General features: G+C 41.5%; 2 protein-coding genes across 5 annotated transcripts; one reads left to right on the forward strand and one right to left on the reverse strand.

Annotated features, from left to right (window-relative positions):
- Nucleotides 1–243: 243 nt before the first annotated feature.
- Nucleotides 244–11587, reverse strand: LOC306982189 (MSL complex subunit 3-like). Of its 4 annotated transcripts, none has more exons than XM_079582035.1 (15): nt 11097–11587; nt 9505–9587; nt 9320–9415; nt 9093–9187; nt 8872–8969; nt 8674–8802; nt 8431–8588; nt 8108–8266; nt 7778–8016; nt 7603–7647; nt 7051–7140; nt 6696–6805; nt 6184–6283; nt 6017–6101; nt 244–1094 (listed from the first exon to the last, which is right to left on the reverse strand). In XM_079582035.1, exons 1-15 carry the CDS (start codon nt 11193–11195, stop codon nt 995–997), a joined length of 1686 nt encoding a protein of 561 aa, XP_079438161.1. In that variant the 5' UTR covers nt 11196–11587; the 3' UTR covers nt 244–994. The 4 variants fall into 4 exon arrangements, with proteins under 4 accessions (XP_079438161.1, XP_079438160.1, XP_079438163.1 ...); XM_079582034.1 differs by having other exon boundaries at nt 245–1094; nt 9078–9187; XM_079582037.1 differs by lacking the exon at nt 7603–7647 and having other exon boundaries at nt 246–1094; nt 11097–11586.
- trim25l (tripartite motif containing 25, like) lies at nt 11367–18637 on the forward strand. The gene is made up of 17 exons (XM_079582014.1): nt 11367–11461; nt 12722–12772; nt 12916–13533; nt 14880–14975; nt 15098–15331; nt 15394–15553; nt 15625–15654; nt 15725–15760; nt 15847–15945; nt 16075–16122; nt 16203–16256; nt 16347–16535; nt 16675–16758; nt 16881–16922; nt 17006–17077; nt 17160–17225; nt 18062–18637. The coding sequence occupies exons 3-17, from the start codon at nt 12922–12924 to the stop codon at nt 18631–18633; spliced, it is 2394 nt and encodes a 797-aa protein (XP_079438140.1). The 5' UTR covers nt 11367–11461; nt 12722–12772; nt 12916–12921; the 3' UTR covers nt 18634–18637.
- The last annotated feature ends 833 nt before the right edge of the window (nt 18638–19470 follow it).

The raw sequence follows: 19470 nt of genomic DNA on the forward strand, positions 1-19470 counted from the left end.
CCCTCCCTTAGGTTTCTCTTTTCTCCCACTGGGTTTGTGAGTTTTTACTTGCCGTGTAGGAGAGTCTATACAAAAAATAGATTGTCCTGCACCTCAATAATCAACTCTTCAATCTGTTATAAAGAACACAACCAATACAGTTATAGAAAATACTGCAATGTTAGAAAAAAATAACTTTTATTGACAAAAATACTGAACAAAATCTTCACACAACAAAAAGAGCATGTTTCTAATAGATAATGTCTATTCTCTGTTCAAGTAGATCGATGAGGTATTTACAACTTTACACAAGAAGCAAACGGATTTCTTTCATAAATGACCAATATGCAGTATTAGTTATTACACCTTATGTCAAACGAGGCCTGAATGAGGTTAAACATTTCAAATCAGAAAGATTTACTTACTGGGTTGTACGGAAAAATGTGGCTTTCAGAAGAGACGGAAGGCAAACTACAAACAAACTAGAATATTAAACTACGAGCTTAAACTAATCTGACAGCCGAGATAAGGCAAGTGTCTAGCAAAAGGAAGGTTAAGGAACTGGTAAAGCATGAAACGAAACTTGTAGTACAGATAAACAATGGCAGTTCGCAAGTGTTCAAGAATAAGCAACATACGAGTTCCCATTTGGCCTTAATGTCGAGCTAGCTCTTCTAGCTTTTGAGGTCCAAGCGGAGACTTAAACATCGTCGTCCTTCAGATTGTTTTTGTAGAATAAGAGGCAGTCGTAAAGAAGAATCTTCAGCAAGAGGGCAACAAGCGGAAAGCAAAAAAAATCCAACTTTCAGAAGCCTTTTGGTGTCTTGAGTTGTTTTTGGAAAGCAGTACATAGCTTTAACCGCACTAGGGTTTTCTACAAGCAGGCAACAAGCGGAAAGCCAAGGTTTGAAGCGCAAAAAAATCCAACTTTCGGCAGCCTTTTGTGGACTCCTGTCAAGCGCTAAAGTCAGGCGAGGTGAAGGGGTAGGTGGCATCTTAAATGAGGACAAATGCTTCAGTAAATTGGCCGCGGCTGCTTCATGCTGTAGTGGGCCTCCGATGCAGACACATACGCGGACTCAGGGAAAAAGTCTTCGTGGAACTCGGCCAAAAACCTACGGGAGAAGGACGGGGCGGGGAAGTGGAGACAGGTGGGAAGATTGGAGACATTTAGTTTGATAAGTAAAAAGCTCCTTGAAACGTCTAGTACGGGCATTTTTAAATAAAGATTTGTAAAAGAGGACGGACTTTAATTTGTGTTTATATTGTCAGTAGTTGATAGAAAACATCAATCAAGCTTTTGTCGCGTGGTATTTTTGCAGTGGGTTTTGAAAATGTATGAATGAAACAAAAAAGGTTTGTTCCTGAGATGCAAACGACCTTGTAAGACACTTAAAAGTCTGAGGTTTGTCTACGCTTTTTTACTAGAGGTCGACCGACAGGGCATAGGGATGATTTATTCAGGACATTCCTGTTTAGTAGGTACTTCGGAGGGGGCTGGTTTGAAAGACAAAAATCAGCAGATTCCAAAACAAAAAAAAACAGTAAGTCTCCATTTCTTATGCTACGATTATTCTTTATGTAAGCGAAGGTTTGTTTACCTGCTTTACTAGTTTTGATCCCTTCATGTGATCTCCCTCAGAGATCACATGAAGAGATCGAAACTAGTAAAACCTTCAGTCTTACTTAAAGAACAATCGTTAAAAGGAACAGTCCACTGTTTCCTCCATACTGAGATATGTTCTTACCTAAGCTTAAACAAGTTGATGCGTACCTGTCTTTTGTTCGTGCCCGTGAAAGAGTGTGGTAGCTTCCAACTTCACCCCCGTTTGGAGCTTTAGGAATATGCTGGGAGAGGCCAAATGCTAACATCATCTTTGATCGTTTTGCGTGACTGAGGGCACAAAGACCAGACAGTTTCAACTCGTCCAAGCTGAGGTAAGATCATATCTCAGTATGTAAAAATGGTGGCCTGTTCCTTTAATAGTTTATACTAAGAACACAGTATGAACCTTTTGCAAAATCTATCTCTTATGGTTCTTAAATTATGAGCATATCTAAAACATAAAATACGATTTGAGGTGCACAAACTATTGACCAATTTTCATCGTGAAGTTTCTCAACTCCCTTGAGGCCAAAGAAGGTACGACCACTGACTGAGCTCTTCACAATGCAAAAAAAAACACTTTATGTTCTGAAGAGGTAACACGGAAAATTAGCATATTGTTCAAAAGTGCACTTCAACTTAAAATGTGACACTAATATATTGGGAGTTTTACAAGCTGAGCCATAACAATCAAAATGATAACAAATAAAGGCAATACATATCTATCTCTATCATGTATCAGTTTCACAGTTCACCTGTACATCAACTAACCTCTATTTTTTACACCTGTACTAGAAACTAAGTTGCTCCCAAAAGAATTCACACACAGTAATATTTCATAGCCTTTAGCTCTGAAAACGGCACGCATTCGCTGCATTGTTTCCAATAAGCTTCTGCAATGTCACATGATTTATTTCCACCCGGCGTTGAATTCCTTTGAATTGAAAATGCACGGATGATGGGAGATTGTGACCACTGCACAAAGCCTTCTCAAGCAACTCTCAAAGATTCTCATTGGGGTTACGTTCTGGAACCTTGAAAATGATGTCTCATGCTTCAGAGGCAGTATTTCACAACCCGATGGAATAACCTTCGTATAAACCTGAATAACTGCAGCGCTGCCAGATCCAAGGCAGTGTTCAGAATCTTTACAGCAAAGGATTCATAGGGTTTATCAAGATAACTCTGTCCATTAACCTCCCCTTTCCCACCACTTACATCGTCCAACATAACATACGGCAAAATGCAACTACAAGACCAATCTCAAGAGTCACTTTCCTCGACATCCCCTTTGCTTCATCCCACTGTAATCCCAGCAGCCTTTGCCCTCCACCGGACGTATAGATGGTGTACATAAGGGATCTAACTTTCCTATAGCGTTACCAATCAGTTCGTCCGCCGTATTCATGTGGCAAAGTGAAAAATCCACCCCCGCTGCCCCTGCCCGCCCTCCACGCCGCCTATCCCGCTCTGTCCTATCTAATCAGTAGTGAGGAAAAACTAATCCGGGATCTTCTTAGTATCCGCTACTGGGCCAAATCCGCTAAATCTTGCCATCTCATCTTAGCTCCACCGGCCCTCCTAATCTCAATGCAAACAAATTATCCTCATCAGAGCAGAAGTGAAGGCGGCGACAATGCAGAGCGAGCTCATTGTTGACATACAAAACGTAAGGATGACTGGAACGTGAGAGTTTCATCACATTTTGGTTTCTTTTACTAGTTTGCTGAACAATTATGGGCAAAACTCTCCAACACATTCCTAAAGTCACAATTATTCAAAGACAGGATTCCAGGGAGCAACTACAAGCTCAGATTTATTTTTAGATGCACTGCACACAAAGATATTCTTCCACAAATGTCAGATTTTACCATATACAGGGCAAAACTAATTATATTCCATTATAATAAAAGAAGGGAAAGACGAGAGAAATTGTCTCTAAAGTCTCTAAATTACTGGCCTTGTAGGTTTTATATTGGATACTTAGTTTGCACAGGATTATGTTTCCTAAATAAATGACTCTATGTATAACTTTAAACTTCAAACAAGAAGTTACTTCCTGTTTCGATCCAGCCCGCCAAAATAAAAGCACACAGCTTGTCTCATTGATTAGTTCAGCAGGTACAACATTACAAGAATATAATTAAATACATGCATTTGAAGCGTTTTGTCTGTTTGGCAGAAAGAAAGTTGAACTAATGAATAAGATGGTGCATGCTGGATCAAAACAGGAAGTGACTTCTTGAAATTAAACAATCTTTGAGAGCTTTTCTTTCTAATTTGACCATACAGTGAATTGACTCTGTGCGTAACTTAAAATCATAACAACGCCGCCCAAGAAGTGACTTCCTGTTTCGATCCAGCACGTCAAAATAAAAGCACACAGCTTGTCTCATTGATTAGTTCAGCAGGAACTTGCAACATTACAAGTATAGAATTAAATTTTATGTCTGTTAATAGTTATGCAGGAAGAAAGTTGAACTAATGAATAAGATGGTGCTTTTGTTTTGGCGTGCTGGATCGAAACAGGTAGTCACTTCTTGGGTGGAGTTGTTATGATTTGAAGTTATGCAGAGTCAATTGCAGCCATTAAAATCTCAAAATTTACTTTATGTAATTTCTGATGTTTTACCAATTCATTATTATTATTTCAAGCAATGGCAGGTTTAATAACGGAATATGTCAGTCTTCTCTCACTGCAAATGCTACTTGTCGTTAAAACAGAACCTCAGTTTGGATTTACCAGACAAAAAAAGACAGAGGAAGTACACAAGCACACAAAAAAAACACCCGAGTCCGAAACCCCAGGATGCTTTGCACTTCCCTCACATCAATCAGTTTGGTGCAATCTGCCGCTGATTTCAAAATAGAAGTGCGAAGTCTTTCCCGGCGGACCCTACCGTTTTAGTCATCGCCCGGAATATAGTTTTTTAGGAAGAATCTCCAGTTCCACAAAGGGACATGAGAGCGAGTCCAGAATGAGGAGGAAATGGGATTAAACAAGCAGCTTTCTATAGGAGCCGCCATTACGCTGTATGGGAAGACTCTGATTTACTGTTGGGTGACACTGGGTTACATAAAAGGATGTCCTACACAGCAGAGTTTGGCGAAGTGCTAGCGGTGCAGAAATGTAACGGTTACCATACATACAAATGAGAAGGAGGAGTACGGGAAAGTTCGAGTAACAGCAGGTTCGATACGTTTTATCTGAAGTACTTAAAGACAGACTGCGGAACAAGAACATCAAGACACTAGACACTGTTTCTGAGGAGGGTTATCAAACAGTATATTGGTTATGAAAGTCAGGTCTAAGGAGCAAACTACTGCTTATACTTTATTCTTTATATATTTTTTTCTAGTTTCTGGGTGAAATGTCCTCTGTAAGGCACTTATTGTATCAAGCATTTTCAGATCCCGATTGTTTATGTTTCCCCGTGTGCCTGAGCTTGTCCTGCTCCACAGCGCTACCGAGTGGCCCGTCCCGGCGTGGCAGAAGTTTGATTAGAGGCTGCAGGACCTAAATCCCTGAGGTTTGGGGCCGGCTGAACCGAAGATCGCTGCGGAGGATTTAAAAGATTAGACGTGCGCTTGTGTAATGCTCGCTCATCACTGCGCGCAGACACATGCTCCTCTCTTTCTCTCCGCTCGGAAAAACCAGAGCCGCGCTGACTTCTGCTGCTTTGGCTTTTCGTTATGATATTCTGTGGGGCAGTTTGTGTCGATCTTTATTTACAGGAGACTAAAGGCTTCATTTTTTTTAAAATAAAAACATCTAGTAAAAAGACCTTTAATCCCAGTTTGCAGATGAACAAACACAGAAAACTATTCCTTACTCATCATCAATTGTTGTATGCATTTTGCCCAGTTTAGTTTGATTTTTGATCTTTGAAAGCTGAAATGCCCATTGCTTCATCTACTTAGCTTAGCCTCTTTACCTCCGCTTTAACCAAGTGCATTTTCTCCAGTTCAGCTTTACCCAAATCTAAAAGCTTCTCGACTGGAGCGACTCCACTTTGAAAGCTAAGACCTACAAAATGGAACTAAACTGATCTTTTTCCTCATTGTTGCAGATCACTTTTTTTTTCTATTTATTCACGTTTTGTCACTTTTTGTCAATTTTTTGTCACTGTTTTGCCTAATTTTTGTCACTTTTTTGTCACATTTTTGTCACTTTTTTGTTGCATTTTTGTCACTTTTTGTTGCATTTTTGTCACTTTTTTGCCAATTTTTTGTCACTTTTTTTCCACATTTTTGTCACTTTTTCGCCACATTCTTGTCCATTTTTTGTCGCTATATAGATGTTTGCTTTTCAAGAACTTTTAAATTTGGGTAAAGCCCAACTGGACACAATGTGCTCTGCTGGTGGGGGTTAAGAGGTTAAATACTTACCTTCAAAATCTGTCTATTTGACAAATTCTAAAAAGTGTTTACCTGAGAAATTGCTCCAAATGCTTGATCAGCGCCCTCAGGTTCCTCTCTGGGATCTGCATCTTTCCGAGGATGTCAGGAAGTTTGACTGAAAAAACAAAACAGTAAAACAGTGCAATAACCTTTAGAAACTGCGTAAAAAAAGATCAAAATGGCGTCGTAAAACTGACCAAAAAGCCTGAGGAGGTGCTGTGATCCATAGAGGTACGACGGCGGAGGCGGCTGGTCATTCATAGGGTAATTATCGGGAGTTAACTTCCAGCTCAAAACCTGGCAGCAGGGCAGAGAGTCGGCCATAAAAGTTAGCAAAGCGTTGTTTTTTATTGTGTACCCTGGAGAGTGTCAAATCAAATTGATAATAACAGTAACAGCAAGACATGATGGTATAAATACAAAAATCCCCAAACTTCACCAACAAACTACTGTGAAAACATCTTGCTTGGCCTGTACTAAGCAAAATCATCCTTTTTGAGCTTTTAACCAGATCCTCATGAAAAACATAACTACAGCACTTTGTTTAATGCATGCATATTCACCCCGTCCCGTGATTTACTGACCACCTTCTTACATTAGGGACCAATTTCGTATAGACTTTATCTTTCATTAGACCTGTGTCCTTGGGTGAAATACTGTACATTTCCCCCCCGGGCTAATTGGACTCCGGCGGTAACGGTTTGCTCACCTCATTGAGCTCGTTGTTCCGCCGGCTCTCCAGTCCATAGAAGGGCCCACTGCGCTCCTTGTTCGGCGTCAAGGGCAGAGGGGAGGACGAGCCGCTGTGGACCGGAGTCTCTGGAGGAAGAAGGGGTAGGGTCATTAATTTAGAGGAGTTTTGGCGACAAGAAAATGCAGGAGAAATGTGCAGTTTCTGCCTCAACAAGACAAGAAGAGCAACAGCACCATCTTCTGGTGAAAAGAGATTACTACAACACTGTGCTCTGGTCTCTGTTCAATATATTTCAATACAGCTGCTAAAACCACTCCATTGTATTACATAAAATGCAGCATTATGGCAAATCTGATGCATTTTGACTCACTCCTTTCAAGGTTGAGGAAAAACTTTGGCTGCGCCGGGCTGTCCACAATCCTGCGCTTCGTCTGAGGAGATGCTGTTGCGCTGCCACCACCTTCACATAAGATAAAAAACATATATAAAAAATGTGGAAAAACAATATCAACAGACTTTGCCAGTGATTTTGCTGTATTTAGGAGCACTTAACATGTGAAATAGATATTCATGTTTTGTAAAAGTGAGAATTTGTTTGTGCTTCACGATTAGGATTTATACTGGGAGATTTTAGTAAGAGAGTTAAAGTGTATATGACAGGTTTGAATGCTTTTGATGACTTATTTAGATGGATAACATCAGCTGTAAGTTCATCCGCTGCATAATTATCAGTTTATTTCAGTGAAGCAGCAATTTTTATGAGAAATGTTGAGCAGAAAAGTAATTTTTCTTTTCTTTTTTTAATTTTTAAGCTGCTGACAGGAAGTGACATAGAAGGTAACATTCCATATCAGTTTGACTCATTTCCAATAGACTTAACGTGGTCGGCATGGCAACAGTTATTATTATTACAATTATTTACCTTCTTCTATGTCACTTCCTGTCGGTGTCCAATGAGGAAGTGAACCTATAAACATGACAAAAACGGCCAAACTAAAGAACACTGGGTACATTCTTAAGCAAAATCTTGTTAACTGTGTTTTAGCAAAGATTGTGCCTAAAGTGTCATTATGCACTTTAACGTCAGAAAGTATTACCCCCGCTGCTGCCCTCTGCAGGCCGGTCTCCACCAGATGTGTTGCGGGTGGAGCGTCTCAGGGACTGGTTCTGAAAGTTGATGCAGTCCATGTCAGGATGCCTCCTGCGCTTGGGCGTGGGGTTCGTCACAGTGGTGGGCGTCGTCGTGGAGACGTCGCTGAGCGCCGGCTGGCTGTCGGTGGACTGAGGGGTGGCAGGGTTGTGCACCGGAGGACTGGGGCTCCTCTCTCTCTGAACACTGAAGAAGCATAAAATGGGGACGACATTAGTAAATTACACAATATTTGAGAGCTTTTGTTATTTTTATGAGAGAAAACAGGATGGCCTACCTGCTGGAGGAAGGAGAGTTTTCATTGATGGCCAGGAATAGCCGAGAGGAGGTGACTTTTTTGAACTGCGCTTGTTCACATGGATACAAGAGGATCATGGGTAACGTGAAGTCGAACGTGATCCTCAGGCCGTCCACCATCTCCTTACACAGGTCCTCACTGGAAACAAACAGTAAGTTACTAGTTAGCAAGCAAGGGGCAAAACAGCTATGGTATTCAGTGGCGGTTTGTCAACCTAAGGACTAAACCCACCCCAAAATAGAGCTGAATCAAGGTTAAGCTAGTCTAAAACCAGTATAAGCTGTAAACCAGGAGCCCCTTACCTCTTTTCAGGAGAGACAGGCTGCGGGACATTGTTCTGGTTCGTTGTCTGCTGCCGTCTGTATCTCTCATTGGCCATAAAGGCTTTGTTGATGGCAAAGTGTTTGACGTACGACTCCAAAATATGCACAACGTTTGTCTGACACGGCACCATCACCAGCTAAACACACAAGTCGAAGGTTTTAGTTAAAAACCAAATCGAAATGAAAGGTCCATCATGAATCATTTACTTTCTAATGTCATACCTTCTTTCTCTTGTTGATGTAAAAACAGTCATCCTCCAGCTTCTTCTTGAGGATGTCAGGGATGCTGATGTCGACATGTATAGCCTTCTCCTCGCACTCCCTCTTTACGTTAATGTCAGGTTCAACCCTCTGAAACAGGATGCATAGTTTACAAAATATGAAGAAAAAAAGCTTTCATAGTTAAGAAAAATGTCACACCATTTTGTTTATATCCTCAGAGAAAGCACTATCTTCACTGTTTGAGGAGTCAGGATCAGAGTCGTCTGCGTCTGTGCTGTCGGAGGAGGAAATCAAACCTACGAAGTTGCAAAAAGTGATTGAAATATTTCCACATGTTTACAACCATTTACAACTTGACAAAGGTGAAATATGACGTGTTATGTTCAATGCGAAATTTCACATACATATTGGTTTCTTACACGCATCATCGCTGTCCTCCTCTTTGGGCAGAGTCTTCAGAGACAGTTTAGAATCGGATTGACGACGGCGCCTCTTTGCCCATGCCTTTTTCTTCCTACAACACGAGGCACACACATTTATAGACATACATAGAGATAAGAACGTTGTGTGACAATTCACAAAACTACACATCATTACTCATACTACTCATCATTTTTTATTTTAGTTTAGTACAAAATCCCCTTACATGCGCCCTAAAGCTTTACGTGCCAATTTACGCTGCAATTTCCTGTTTTCTTCTGTGTCACTTAGGACATGATCCTCTGCAGCCCAGCGATCCCAACTACGACAAAAAAAAAAACAGAAAGTGGCAATTTTACACACGGGACATCCCAAAAACGTATTTTTGTTCAACACAATATTTTCACTTACCTCCTGTTCCAACCATTGAAATGAATCAGGTACTTGGGGACTCTCCTTCCATGGTCATCTGAGCCAATTAACGCATCCAGAACCTGCAAGAAATGACAATTAGATTGTTCATGGACAATTATTAAGTGCTAATTGTTTCCAAAGCATTCGGTCTGGCCTTTTTGTGCCAACACTAAACCAACTATAACCCCTTAAAATCCCTCTCAGGGCAAGAGTACACTTGCACCTAAACAATCAATTGCTGAACAACTAATCATAATAGGATGCAAGACAGTGGAGTTAAACTTAGTAACTTATGCATAGTTATTAGGTTTAAAAAGCTCTTTTTGTAGACAATTTAAGCCTATAGAGTTCGGGAATGTGATGTTATATCAATCAGCAATTATAAACTAATGGAGATTTTAAAAGTTAAAATAGTTATTGTTCACATTAAAACACTTGGACACCACAGTGTGTTAGATGTATTTACCAGCAGTAACTCAGCAGCTAACGGATGTTGTTCCACGGCTATTTTCTCCAGTTTTTATACTGTTTTCAGCTAATGTTCGTCAATGTAAATGTATGCTAACAGCTGCAAAGATGGCGGATCTTCATGCAAACTGTGGAATTTACCGATAAATCTTGGAAAAAATGTCTTTTGTCAACATTACAATTTGATTGACTGAGATGTTGAAAAGATATAGCTATAATAAACTATAACTAGTATCATACAATAAATTAGCAAAAGTAAAAAAATAAAAATAAAAAACGCATTTGAAATCAAGCTAAAAAGTCTTCACAAAATGAATGGGACCAACTTGGTGACAATAAAAGTTAATGTTAACTTGTTGTAAAGATGAGAAAGAAAAACTTTGTACTGTGGGACATTTAACAACCAAATATTAACTGGGAATATAATATATAGATATAAAAAATCCAATCAAACACTTACAGACGCCATAAAAACACTGCCTGTCAGTTGATGCTAACGCTAGCAAACCACAAGCTAACCGGCTAGCAATAGGTAAACAGACCCGAAGCACCACTTAGCAAGGCATGGCCACAAAATACTCAGACAGCTGTAACCCTTTGTTCGTCTTTTATTTGTTTGTTCAGTTTGCACCTTTAAAAAAACACATAGCACATCGTAAATAAGTGTGTATGAAGTCAACTAGCTTCTTGCTACAAGCTAGCTGCCCCACAGCTTCCACACTGTTGGAGGAGAACATGTCTAACTAGCTCATAAATACCATTAGATTCTTTCTTTGCGGCTTAAAATCCTTTTATAAGAAGCACTTTACTTGTGGATTGTATTGAGAAATAGTTAATTGTATGCAAATTGGTGTTTTAGCATTAATGAAGTTGCATCATTATAGGCTAAATAACAAGAAATAAAATGCATTGAATCATGCATGTCGCAAATAAAGTGTTATCTAACAAACCCGGAAACAGATAAGGAGAGCAATTTTCGTTTGCAAGCCTTTTACAACTGAATGAATTGGCTGCAGCAGCATCTACGCACCATATTCAAGAAAGCCAACTAAAATGTATTAAAATCACCCATTAAAATGTCAAAAATATAAAAGCAGCGCTAGTTATGAGGCAGTCTCTACCTTTGCGTCATACAGCACTTTGGCTTTAGTGGGATCGGGCTCGAAACACAGCACTCGTTCTCCTTTGTGGAAGAGATATTTTATTCCCCGCGAATTCATTTGTTCATGGCGACTTCAATGGAGAGAAAGAGGCAACGAGCAAGCACTTCAGGAGGACCCTAACAAAAATCCTTAACCCCTTATCCGCCGGGAAGGTCCCTCTTCTTCCAGGGATGGCGCTGTTGTTTTAGGATAGGACGTCCGTGGGCTGGAGCTTGACTTCACCGCTTTCACCACCACCACGCACTGCATCCGAAAAGCCAACCGCGCAATGATGTTTAACCACTCGTGCGCCCGATAAACTCCAGATAACTTTCAAATGCAAGGTAAAAAGACGACAAAATGAGAAAATTGTGTGCTGCAATGTGACAAGAAATCGAGATTAGGTCCAAAAGGAAACAAGAGAGACGCCTAACAACTCGTGCGCAACGCGTGGTGCCTACTACAAGCTATGTGCGTAAACAGCGCACTAGGAAGCTGCTGGGGTTGCCAGATAAGACGCAAAGTTGTACGCTTGCTTGAAAATAAGAGACAATAATTCAATGATAATGTCTCGTACATGATTAATGCTATCGCCACATACCACAGGAAATATTTAATGTAGGATATGCATGCAAAGTTATGGACTTTAATATGAGCACAATGCAGAAAGGAGTGAATTGGAATTTATTTATTTATTTGGTCATGTCATTACACAATACTTTTTTCTTCCACACATGAACAAAAAGGGACAGATGGAAGATACATCTATAAATAAGTAAGTGAGTAAGTAAGTAAGTGCTTTGCTTTTGTCAACGAAATAGTGTTCAGGTGTTTATCCTGAGCCACGCTGCCATTGTGGTCCGACCTGACCAGGAGGTCCGGGAAACCGTAGCACCCGGAGGAAACCTTCAGTGATCCTCTGAAACGGTGCAGCGCCTCTTGGGTTTGTCCCTGTTTCAGAGCGTGGTGTCCTGCTTCCTCCTGTGCAGCTCCCTCCGCTCCACATCAGTCTTTCATCATCTTCTGGGAACAGCTTAGCAGTTAATTTGTTTTATTCTCCAGTGAACGTCCATTAGCCAGAACAATAGAAGGCATGTGTGGCTTAAGTTGAGTTAAGTTAAGTTATGTTAAGTTTAGTTAAGTTACTCTTTATTAATCTCTGTAGAGGAAGCTGTAGCAAGAGAGAGTGAGGTTGCTTCTGCCAGCCTTCCCCAGGGCAGCTGTGGCTATGCATCGTATGACCACTGAGTATGAAGTGAATCTAAATTGTCCCATGTGAAACACTTTGCATGGACGGCTTCTTCTGTGACGATTATCGCTGCTTTAGAAGAGCCTGCTTTACTAGTATTCATTGTTTATTAAAGACTAAATGAAGTGTATGGATATAACCAGCTTCATGCCTAGTTTAAAAAAGCCATAAGTTAAAAAAAAAAACTCACTCACTCACTCACTCACTCACTCACTCACTCACTCACTCACTCACTCACTCACTCACTCAATCAAAAACTTGCTTTATCCTTAGGTGTAATAAAACAATGTTGCCAATAGACCTTGACCTACAACTCTGACTAAATCTCTGCCCATCCTTCTGCTTCCTTCCCCAGTGGTGAAGCATTCTTCTCACCCACACAAGTTCTCCCGGCTCAACTCGCCTGGTAAGTTTGATCACGCCCACTTTTCCACGCACCTTCTTTTATTTTCTAGCCTTGGCTCGAGACGACACTTTCATCCTGACATTACACCTGTTTCTACCACTTGAGGGAATACTTTTTGTTCTTGCTTAATTACTATTTTACAGCCCAAGATGAGTTCCAAGTTGTGGACAGAGGAGCAGTTCAATTGCCCCATTTGCCTGGACCTCCCCAACGACCCTGTGACTATCCCATGTGGGCACAGCTACTGCATGGCCTGTATTAAGGACTACTGGAGCAAGGACGACCCGAAAGGCGTCTACAGCTGCCCCCAGTGTCGCCAAGCCTTTTCCCCAAAGCCTTCCCTGTCCAGGAACACCATGCTGGCTGAGGCTGTGGAGCAATTACGCAAAGGCGCCCTCGAGTCGGACGTGCGCAAATCCATGAGGAGCTCGATGGCGAAATCCAAGTCAAAACTGCATTCTTCAGCTGTGCCGTGCGATATGTGCAAAGGACAGGAGAGGGCGGCGGTCAAGAGCTGCCTGACCTGCATGAGCTCGTATTGTGAGGCCCACCTGAAGCCCCACCAGACGAAAAAGGCCCTGAAGCAGCACGAGCTCTCCCATCCCATCGGGAACTTGGCCGAGAAGATCTGCACCGCTCACAAGTACCTCGAGGAGTTTTACTGCCGCCAGTGTAAGATGTTCGTGTGCTGGTTGTGCACGAGCAATCAGCACAAGGGCCACGAGTGTGTGTCCACCAAAGCAGAGCGCATGGAGAAGCAGGTGAGAAGGAACTGAGCGGTTTATGTGTGTTCAATAAAGGCCAGACGAGAAGCAAGAGGAACATCACGTTAGAGCAACATTTTAACATCAAATGCCCTTCTTTACTGGTGCATCCTTCATTTTTTACCCGGGCTTGGCAATGACTTGTGACTTCTAAATAGGGCTGAAACAACTAATCGATTATTGGAATAGTTGTCAACTCTTTTAGTAATTGAGTAATCATTTTCTAGTAAACACAGACTTAAATAGAGCAAAAATGACATGAACACTTTTTATTTTTGATGGAAACCTATTTTTGTTTTGCAAGTTAGGGTCTGTAGTGTTTTGTACAATTCATAAATATCTGTCCGTGTCTCGTCCAATCAGAAATCAGCATTGGCACGAGGAGCCTCCAAAAACACTCACTTTAAGTTTACTCCATCAACAGTCCTACTTCTAAACAGTGATGGAAGAAGCACTCAATATTCTTTCTGAAGTAAAAGTGCAGGACCAAAAATGTACTTAAAAAGGTATCTTAAAAAGTATCTGATAACATTTTTTACTTAAGTAGTAAAGGTATAAAAGTATGCATTGTGAAATGTAATTTATAAGTAAAAAGTAAAAGTCTTTAAGAGTTTAATGTGCATCATAAAATCATTTGAATCAAACCAGTTTGAAACAAGTAAAGGATCAGGTCAAAAACAGGAACTAAACCAGGACTAAACCAGATCTAAACAGGAGTAAACCACTAAAGCAAGTCTAAACTGGGATTAAACCAGTTCATCGTAGAGAGGTCACTTTGAAAATAAAATACTTAAAAATGTACTGGAGTAGAAAGTACAGATACAGGCTCTAAAATGTAGTGAAGTAATAGCAAAAAAGTCATCATAGCATTTACTTAAAGTAAAAGTACCTATAACTTGTACTTTTTACTTGTACTTGTACTTGTTTCTTTGTTACTTTCCACCACTGTGTCTAAAACACTGTTATTTACTTTGTTGGCTCCTATTAATATACTAATAATAACTTTTAGTGACTATCTGCTGGGTTTTTAAGTTCATACTAACAGTTAAGTTAATATATCTACAATGTTTAAACTCAAAACGAGAGCGTCCACCAATGGGAGATCTAAAAATAAATGTCCACACACTATTTATATACATTTGCAAAATGACAACTGTCCTTGTTGAGTCACGGGTGTCTGCTGAGTTAGTCTCAAACGGAAAACATTCCAGACTTCATTCCTGCCCATTCATCAAAGCGCCGCCCTCTAACCGCGTGGTGTCTTTCAGGCTGACTTCTGTACGGCTTTGTGTTATAATGTTTTGGTCATTAATGATATTGATTCATTGTTTTGTTTTTTTCAGAAATTGTTTGGGGATGTCCAGGCAGAAAACTCACAGCGGCTCAAAGAACGGGAGCAGGAGCTGAAGGACATGAAGAAGATGATGGAGGGAGTCAAGGTTTGTTACTGTGTGGTGAAATATAATGAATCCCCGCCTGAACCGAGCACATTTTCTCTTAGATTTGGGTAAAGCCGTTTCAGAGGTTAAACATACTTATAATCACTGCTTCCTTTCTCCAGCGGTCCATAGACGTAGCGCACGGCGACACGGAGCAGGTCCTCTCAGAACTGCAGAAGTCCATGGAGCGTCTTCAGGAGCTTCTGGAGGACATGATGGACCAGGCGCACCGGGACAAGATGGGACAGGCGGAGGAGGTGGTGGGCAGTCTGGAGGCTGAGATAAAGGAGCTGCGCCAACGGGACACTGAGATGAAGGACCTGTCCCGCTGCGAGGACCACATACACTATTTACAGGTGGGAATCTGCATGATCACAGTACTGCCTTATTCTTCTTCTTCTTCTCTTGTTTGTTGCAGACGTACGAGTCCATGTGCAGCCCCCTGGAGTCCGGAGACCTCCCCTCTGTGCAAGTGAACCATGAGGCGTCCTTTGAGCCGATACGAGACGCCGTGTTCGATCTAAGGGAGAAAGTGGAAGATCTCTGTAACCAGGAGCTGGGAAAGATCAGTAAACAAGGTCTGAAACGGTTTGATTTTTCATTTTGTGTGATGTCATTTTATTTAAACTCCATCCATGTTGTTTTGCAGTTAATGACACCACTTTGTTCACACTGGGAGGTAAGTTTTATGAATACTTTGAAGATTCTCTGCTGAGCTTCGTTGTAACAGTGATCTTTCTCCCCCTTAGGAAATCGGGGCGGGACTAAAGGGGCCATTTTGAAATGTGAGTTTATCAAATATCGTACCTGTTCGGATGAAATGTTTCTATAAAGTTGAATGCTGATGATTTTTTGTTTATATTTTGGGCAGTGTTTTCTGGTCTGGGGTCTCGCAATGCAAATAATCGCTCCCCAGCACCCACCCCTAGTCTGTCATCTGGAGGAAGAAGTGGAGACAGACGTGGAATAGGTATAGACATTATTTTGGGTATAGGGTACATGAGAACCCACATGTGGTTTCTGCATATTAACAATGGCGTCATAAACATAGAATACATTCAAAAACGTACTCTGGCCTAATATAAATTTGTGTTTTTAGGTTTGGTCAACAAGGGTCCGGATGTGAGGAGTAGAGACACCCCACGTGGTTAGGCAACATAGTAATGGAACATGGAACTGCTTAATGTATTTTAAGTCTCTAAATCTGAACTTTTTATTCCCTTGAAGCCAATAGTTCGCCCAGACCGAGAGAAAGACCGAGGGCGCAGGAGCGAGAGTCAGGTAGTTTTGCTGTTCCTGTGTTATTTTATTAGGGTTAATGCATTGGCTACTCTACCCCACTCTAAGAACCTCTCATCTGTCTGATTTTAGTCCGTGAGACCAATTCCAGACTCAGTGCAAGCCCAAAGTCCAGTCCGACGCCAAGCCGGAGGGAGTCTCGATCTCTGTGGAGCAGGTCCAGTTCCCAGAGTCTGGCAGCCCCCTCGAATTCCACTCCTCCATCACTGCCTGTACAGACCAACCCACAACCCGCGACTGCTGCCCACACGTCAGGTGGAAGTAAGTGGGAAGTATGGGGGATTATGGAGGGACAGTGGCTCTGGTGCTTTATGTCCCTTATCTTCCTTCCCCTAAGTATGAATAAATGCTGTGGCCATTTTGGTGTTTATCAAAGCATTTCTTTTGTTTTTACTTCAAGGTTTCAGTAGAATGGCATCCATTAGCAGCATCTTCAGATCCCGACGAGGAACCAATCCAGCAACTCCAGTTTCAACTAACTCATGTAAGACTTTGTAAATAATGGATGTAATTTTTTTCCTGCATTTCCCTGCTAACCATTTCTTATTGATATTGTTAATGATGATGCATTACGACGAGCTAAGTCTTTGTGTTTTGTGCTGGCAGTTGGTGGTGGAATGACCACGGTGCCAGAATCACCAATAGAAGGTGTGTTTTTGACTCACACAGCACTTATTTTAAACATTGCCAAGCAGTTTGTTTGTAACGTTTGCACATTTGACTTATTTTAGTGAATCCAGGACTATTCTTGGACGACTCGCCCACAACAGAAACTATGAACTATGGTCTAGCTTTCCCTGGATGTAAGTACGAATGGGTGCATGGGAAATATCATGAGAACACAAATTAAGTGACCAAATGTTTTTTTTTTTTTTCGTTACATAGTGAGAGAAATCAGTATTGACAGTATCCAGGCCCCAGAGCCGAGATCCAGAGAGGAGTTCCTCCAATGTAAGTCTTGACACTGGGGGGAAAAGATGAAGTCTCTCCTTGATCAAACCACAAACAGCAACAAAAATTCTGAAACGTTGCTGCCACCTAGTGTTCATAAATTATATTTCTTCTCAGTTTGGGAGTAGTAGTGAGTAAATGATACCTGATGTACTAGTAAATAGTAATGGATGGGAATTTGTTTTGTCATCCCACAGTATATTGTAAACCCGGACACTTTGCATAAATTTGACCAGCATTTGTAACAATTTCATGAGCTTGTTACCCTGCAAACGTGACAACAATATCGACCCTGTGAAGAATTGGGACGCTAGAGAGTGTAATAAGACAAAATGAAAAAAAAAAACAGCAAAAAAACATGACAAAAAAAGCTATGAAATGTGACAAAAATGCCCTAAAAAAACCAACAGCAAAGTGACAAAAAAGCGATGTCAAAAAAGTGTTGGAAAACACAAGGAAAAAGATCCATTTAGATAAGTTTTGTAGGTCTTAGCTTTCAAATGAGGCATTACTCTGGCCTATAGGCTGTGACCTTATGGATTTGGGTAAAGCTGAACTGGAGAAAATGGTTAAAAAATTCAGTTATACTGAATGTAAATACACAGCAAAGCACAGTCCTGTTTCCAAAAGGAATAGATCAGCCAATATGCCTGACGTAATTAAAAATATCGTTCCCTGTATTGTACCTATGCCACAAAATATCGCGATATATCATAAAATCGATAAGGCCTATTGTCACAGCCCTACATATTGGTAGCCACGAGCCCAAATTCTTACCATCTCCAACTGTAATGTGAGAAACTTTGTCAACATATGATTTCCTCTTGATTTCTCAGACGCTGTGCCTTTAACTCTGGACCCCAACACCGCCCACAAGCGCCTGATCCTCTCTGAAAGCAACACCAAAGCCTCCCTCCAGGCCTCCGTCCAGCCGTACCCCGACTCCCCCCAGCGCTTCGACGGTTGGACCCAGGTCCTGTGCCCGAGCGCCCTGTTCTCCCCGCGCAGCTACTGGGAGGTGGAGTGGAGAGGCCGGGGCTCCTCTGTCGGGGTGTCCTACGGTTCCATCTCCAGGAAGGGGGCGGACGCCCGGTCGGGACTCGGCTACAACGCCCAGTCTTGGACCCTGGAGCTCTCGGACACGTGTTGCTCGGCCATGCACGATAACGAGAAGAAGGACATCCCAGTGACGTACTCGCCGAGGGTCGGGATCTTCGTGGACATGTCGGGAGGGATGCTGTCGTTTTACAGCGTGGCCGAGAACTTGACTCTTTTGCACAGTTTCAGGGCGAATTTTACCCAGCCCCTCTATCCCGCGTTTGGGGTGGGGAGCGGAGTGGGCGTGGGGCTAGATTTTGCTTTGGGACAGTTTAGTTCAAGCACTGATAGCATTAAAATATGTAACTGATCGAACAAAAATCAAATATTTATAGAGTAATTATTCCTGTTAAACCTTGAGTGGACCTTAAATGAAATTATAAATGATTGATTTAATTTATTTACACGACTGCCAAATCATTCCAAATCTATTTCCTTGCTTTTGTAAACACATAGCCTAATGGTAAATTTGTGGCTGCAAACTATATGTCCAAATGTTTTCAGAGGCTTTTGTTTGCTTTTACTTTATATTATGTTGTTGTCAATTTTTGCATTGCTTGCTTGTCTTTTCGAAATAATAAAAATAAAAGAAGTTGTTCTGTCTTCGCAATTTATAGAGGCACTAAATGAAACTATTTTAAATGATTAGTTTGTATGAATTTATCTAGTATTGCATAAGCACAAGAAAAATACCATAGTTTGCAGTAGGCGCTGTCCAGGGAAAGGTGCTGAAACGGAGTCACTAGGCAGAAACTTGGTCCCACACTATTCAATAAACATGCGACTCACCTCCACCCCTTCCCCACCTCTTCTATAATCCACGGCTTCTCCCTGCTACATCCTTCACCGGTCTCCCATTCCACCACCACAGTGTCCAGGAAGACATGCCTAATTAACTAACCCATCCATACTAACTATAATCCATGTCTACTGCCCAGTCTATCTAGGTTGAAATACCTTTAGACTTTTTAGTTTCCATTTTGTTTCCATTGGCTTTGTTGTAGTTGGATCCCGTTGAGCTGCCATCCATCCATTTTCTTCCGCTTTATCCAGGGCCGCAGAGGCAGCAGTGTCAGCAGAGACGTCCAGACTTCCCCACACACACCTCCTCCAGCTGTTCTGACCCCGAGGCGACACCAGGCCAGCT

This window comes from Gobius niger, assembly GCF_951799975.1.
Source record: "Gobius niger genome assembly, chromosome: 23".
Classification (NCBI taxonomy): domain Eukaryota; kingdom Metazoa; phylum Chordata; class Actinopteri; order Gobiiformes; family Gobiidae; genus Gobius; species Gobius niger.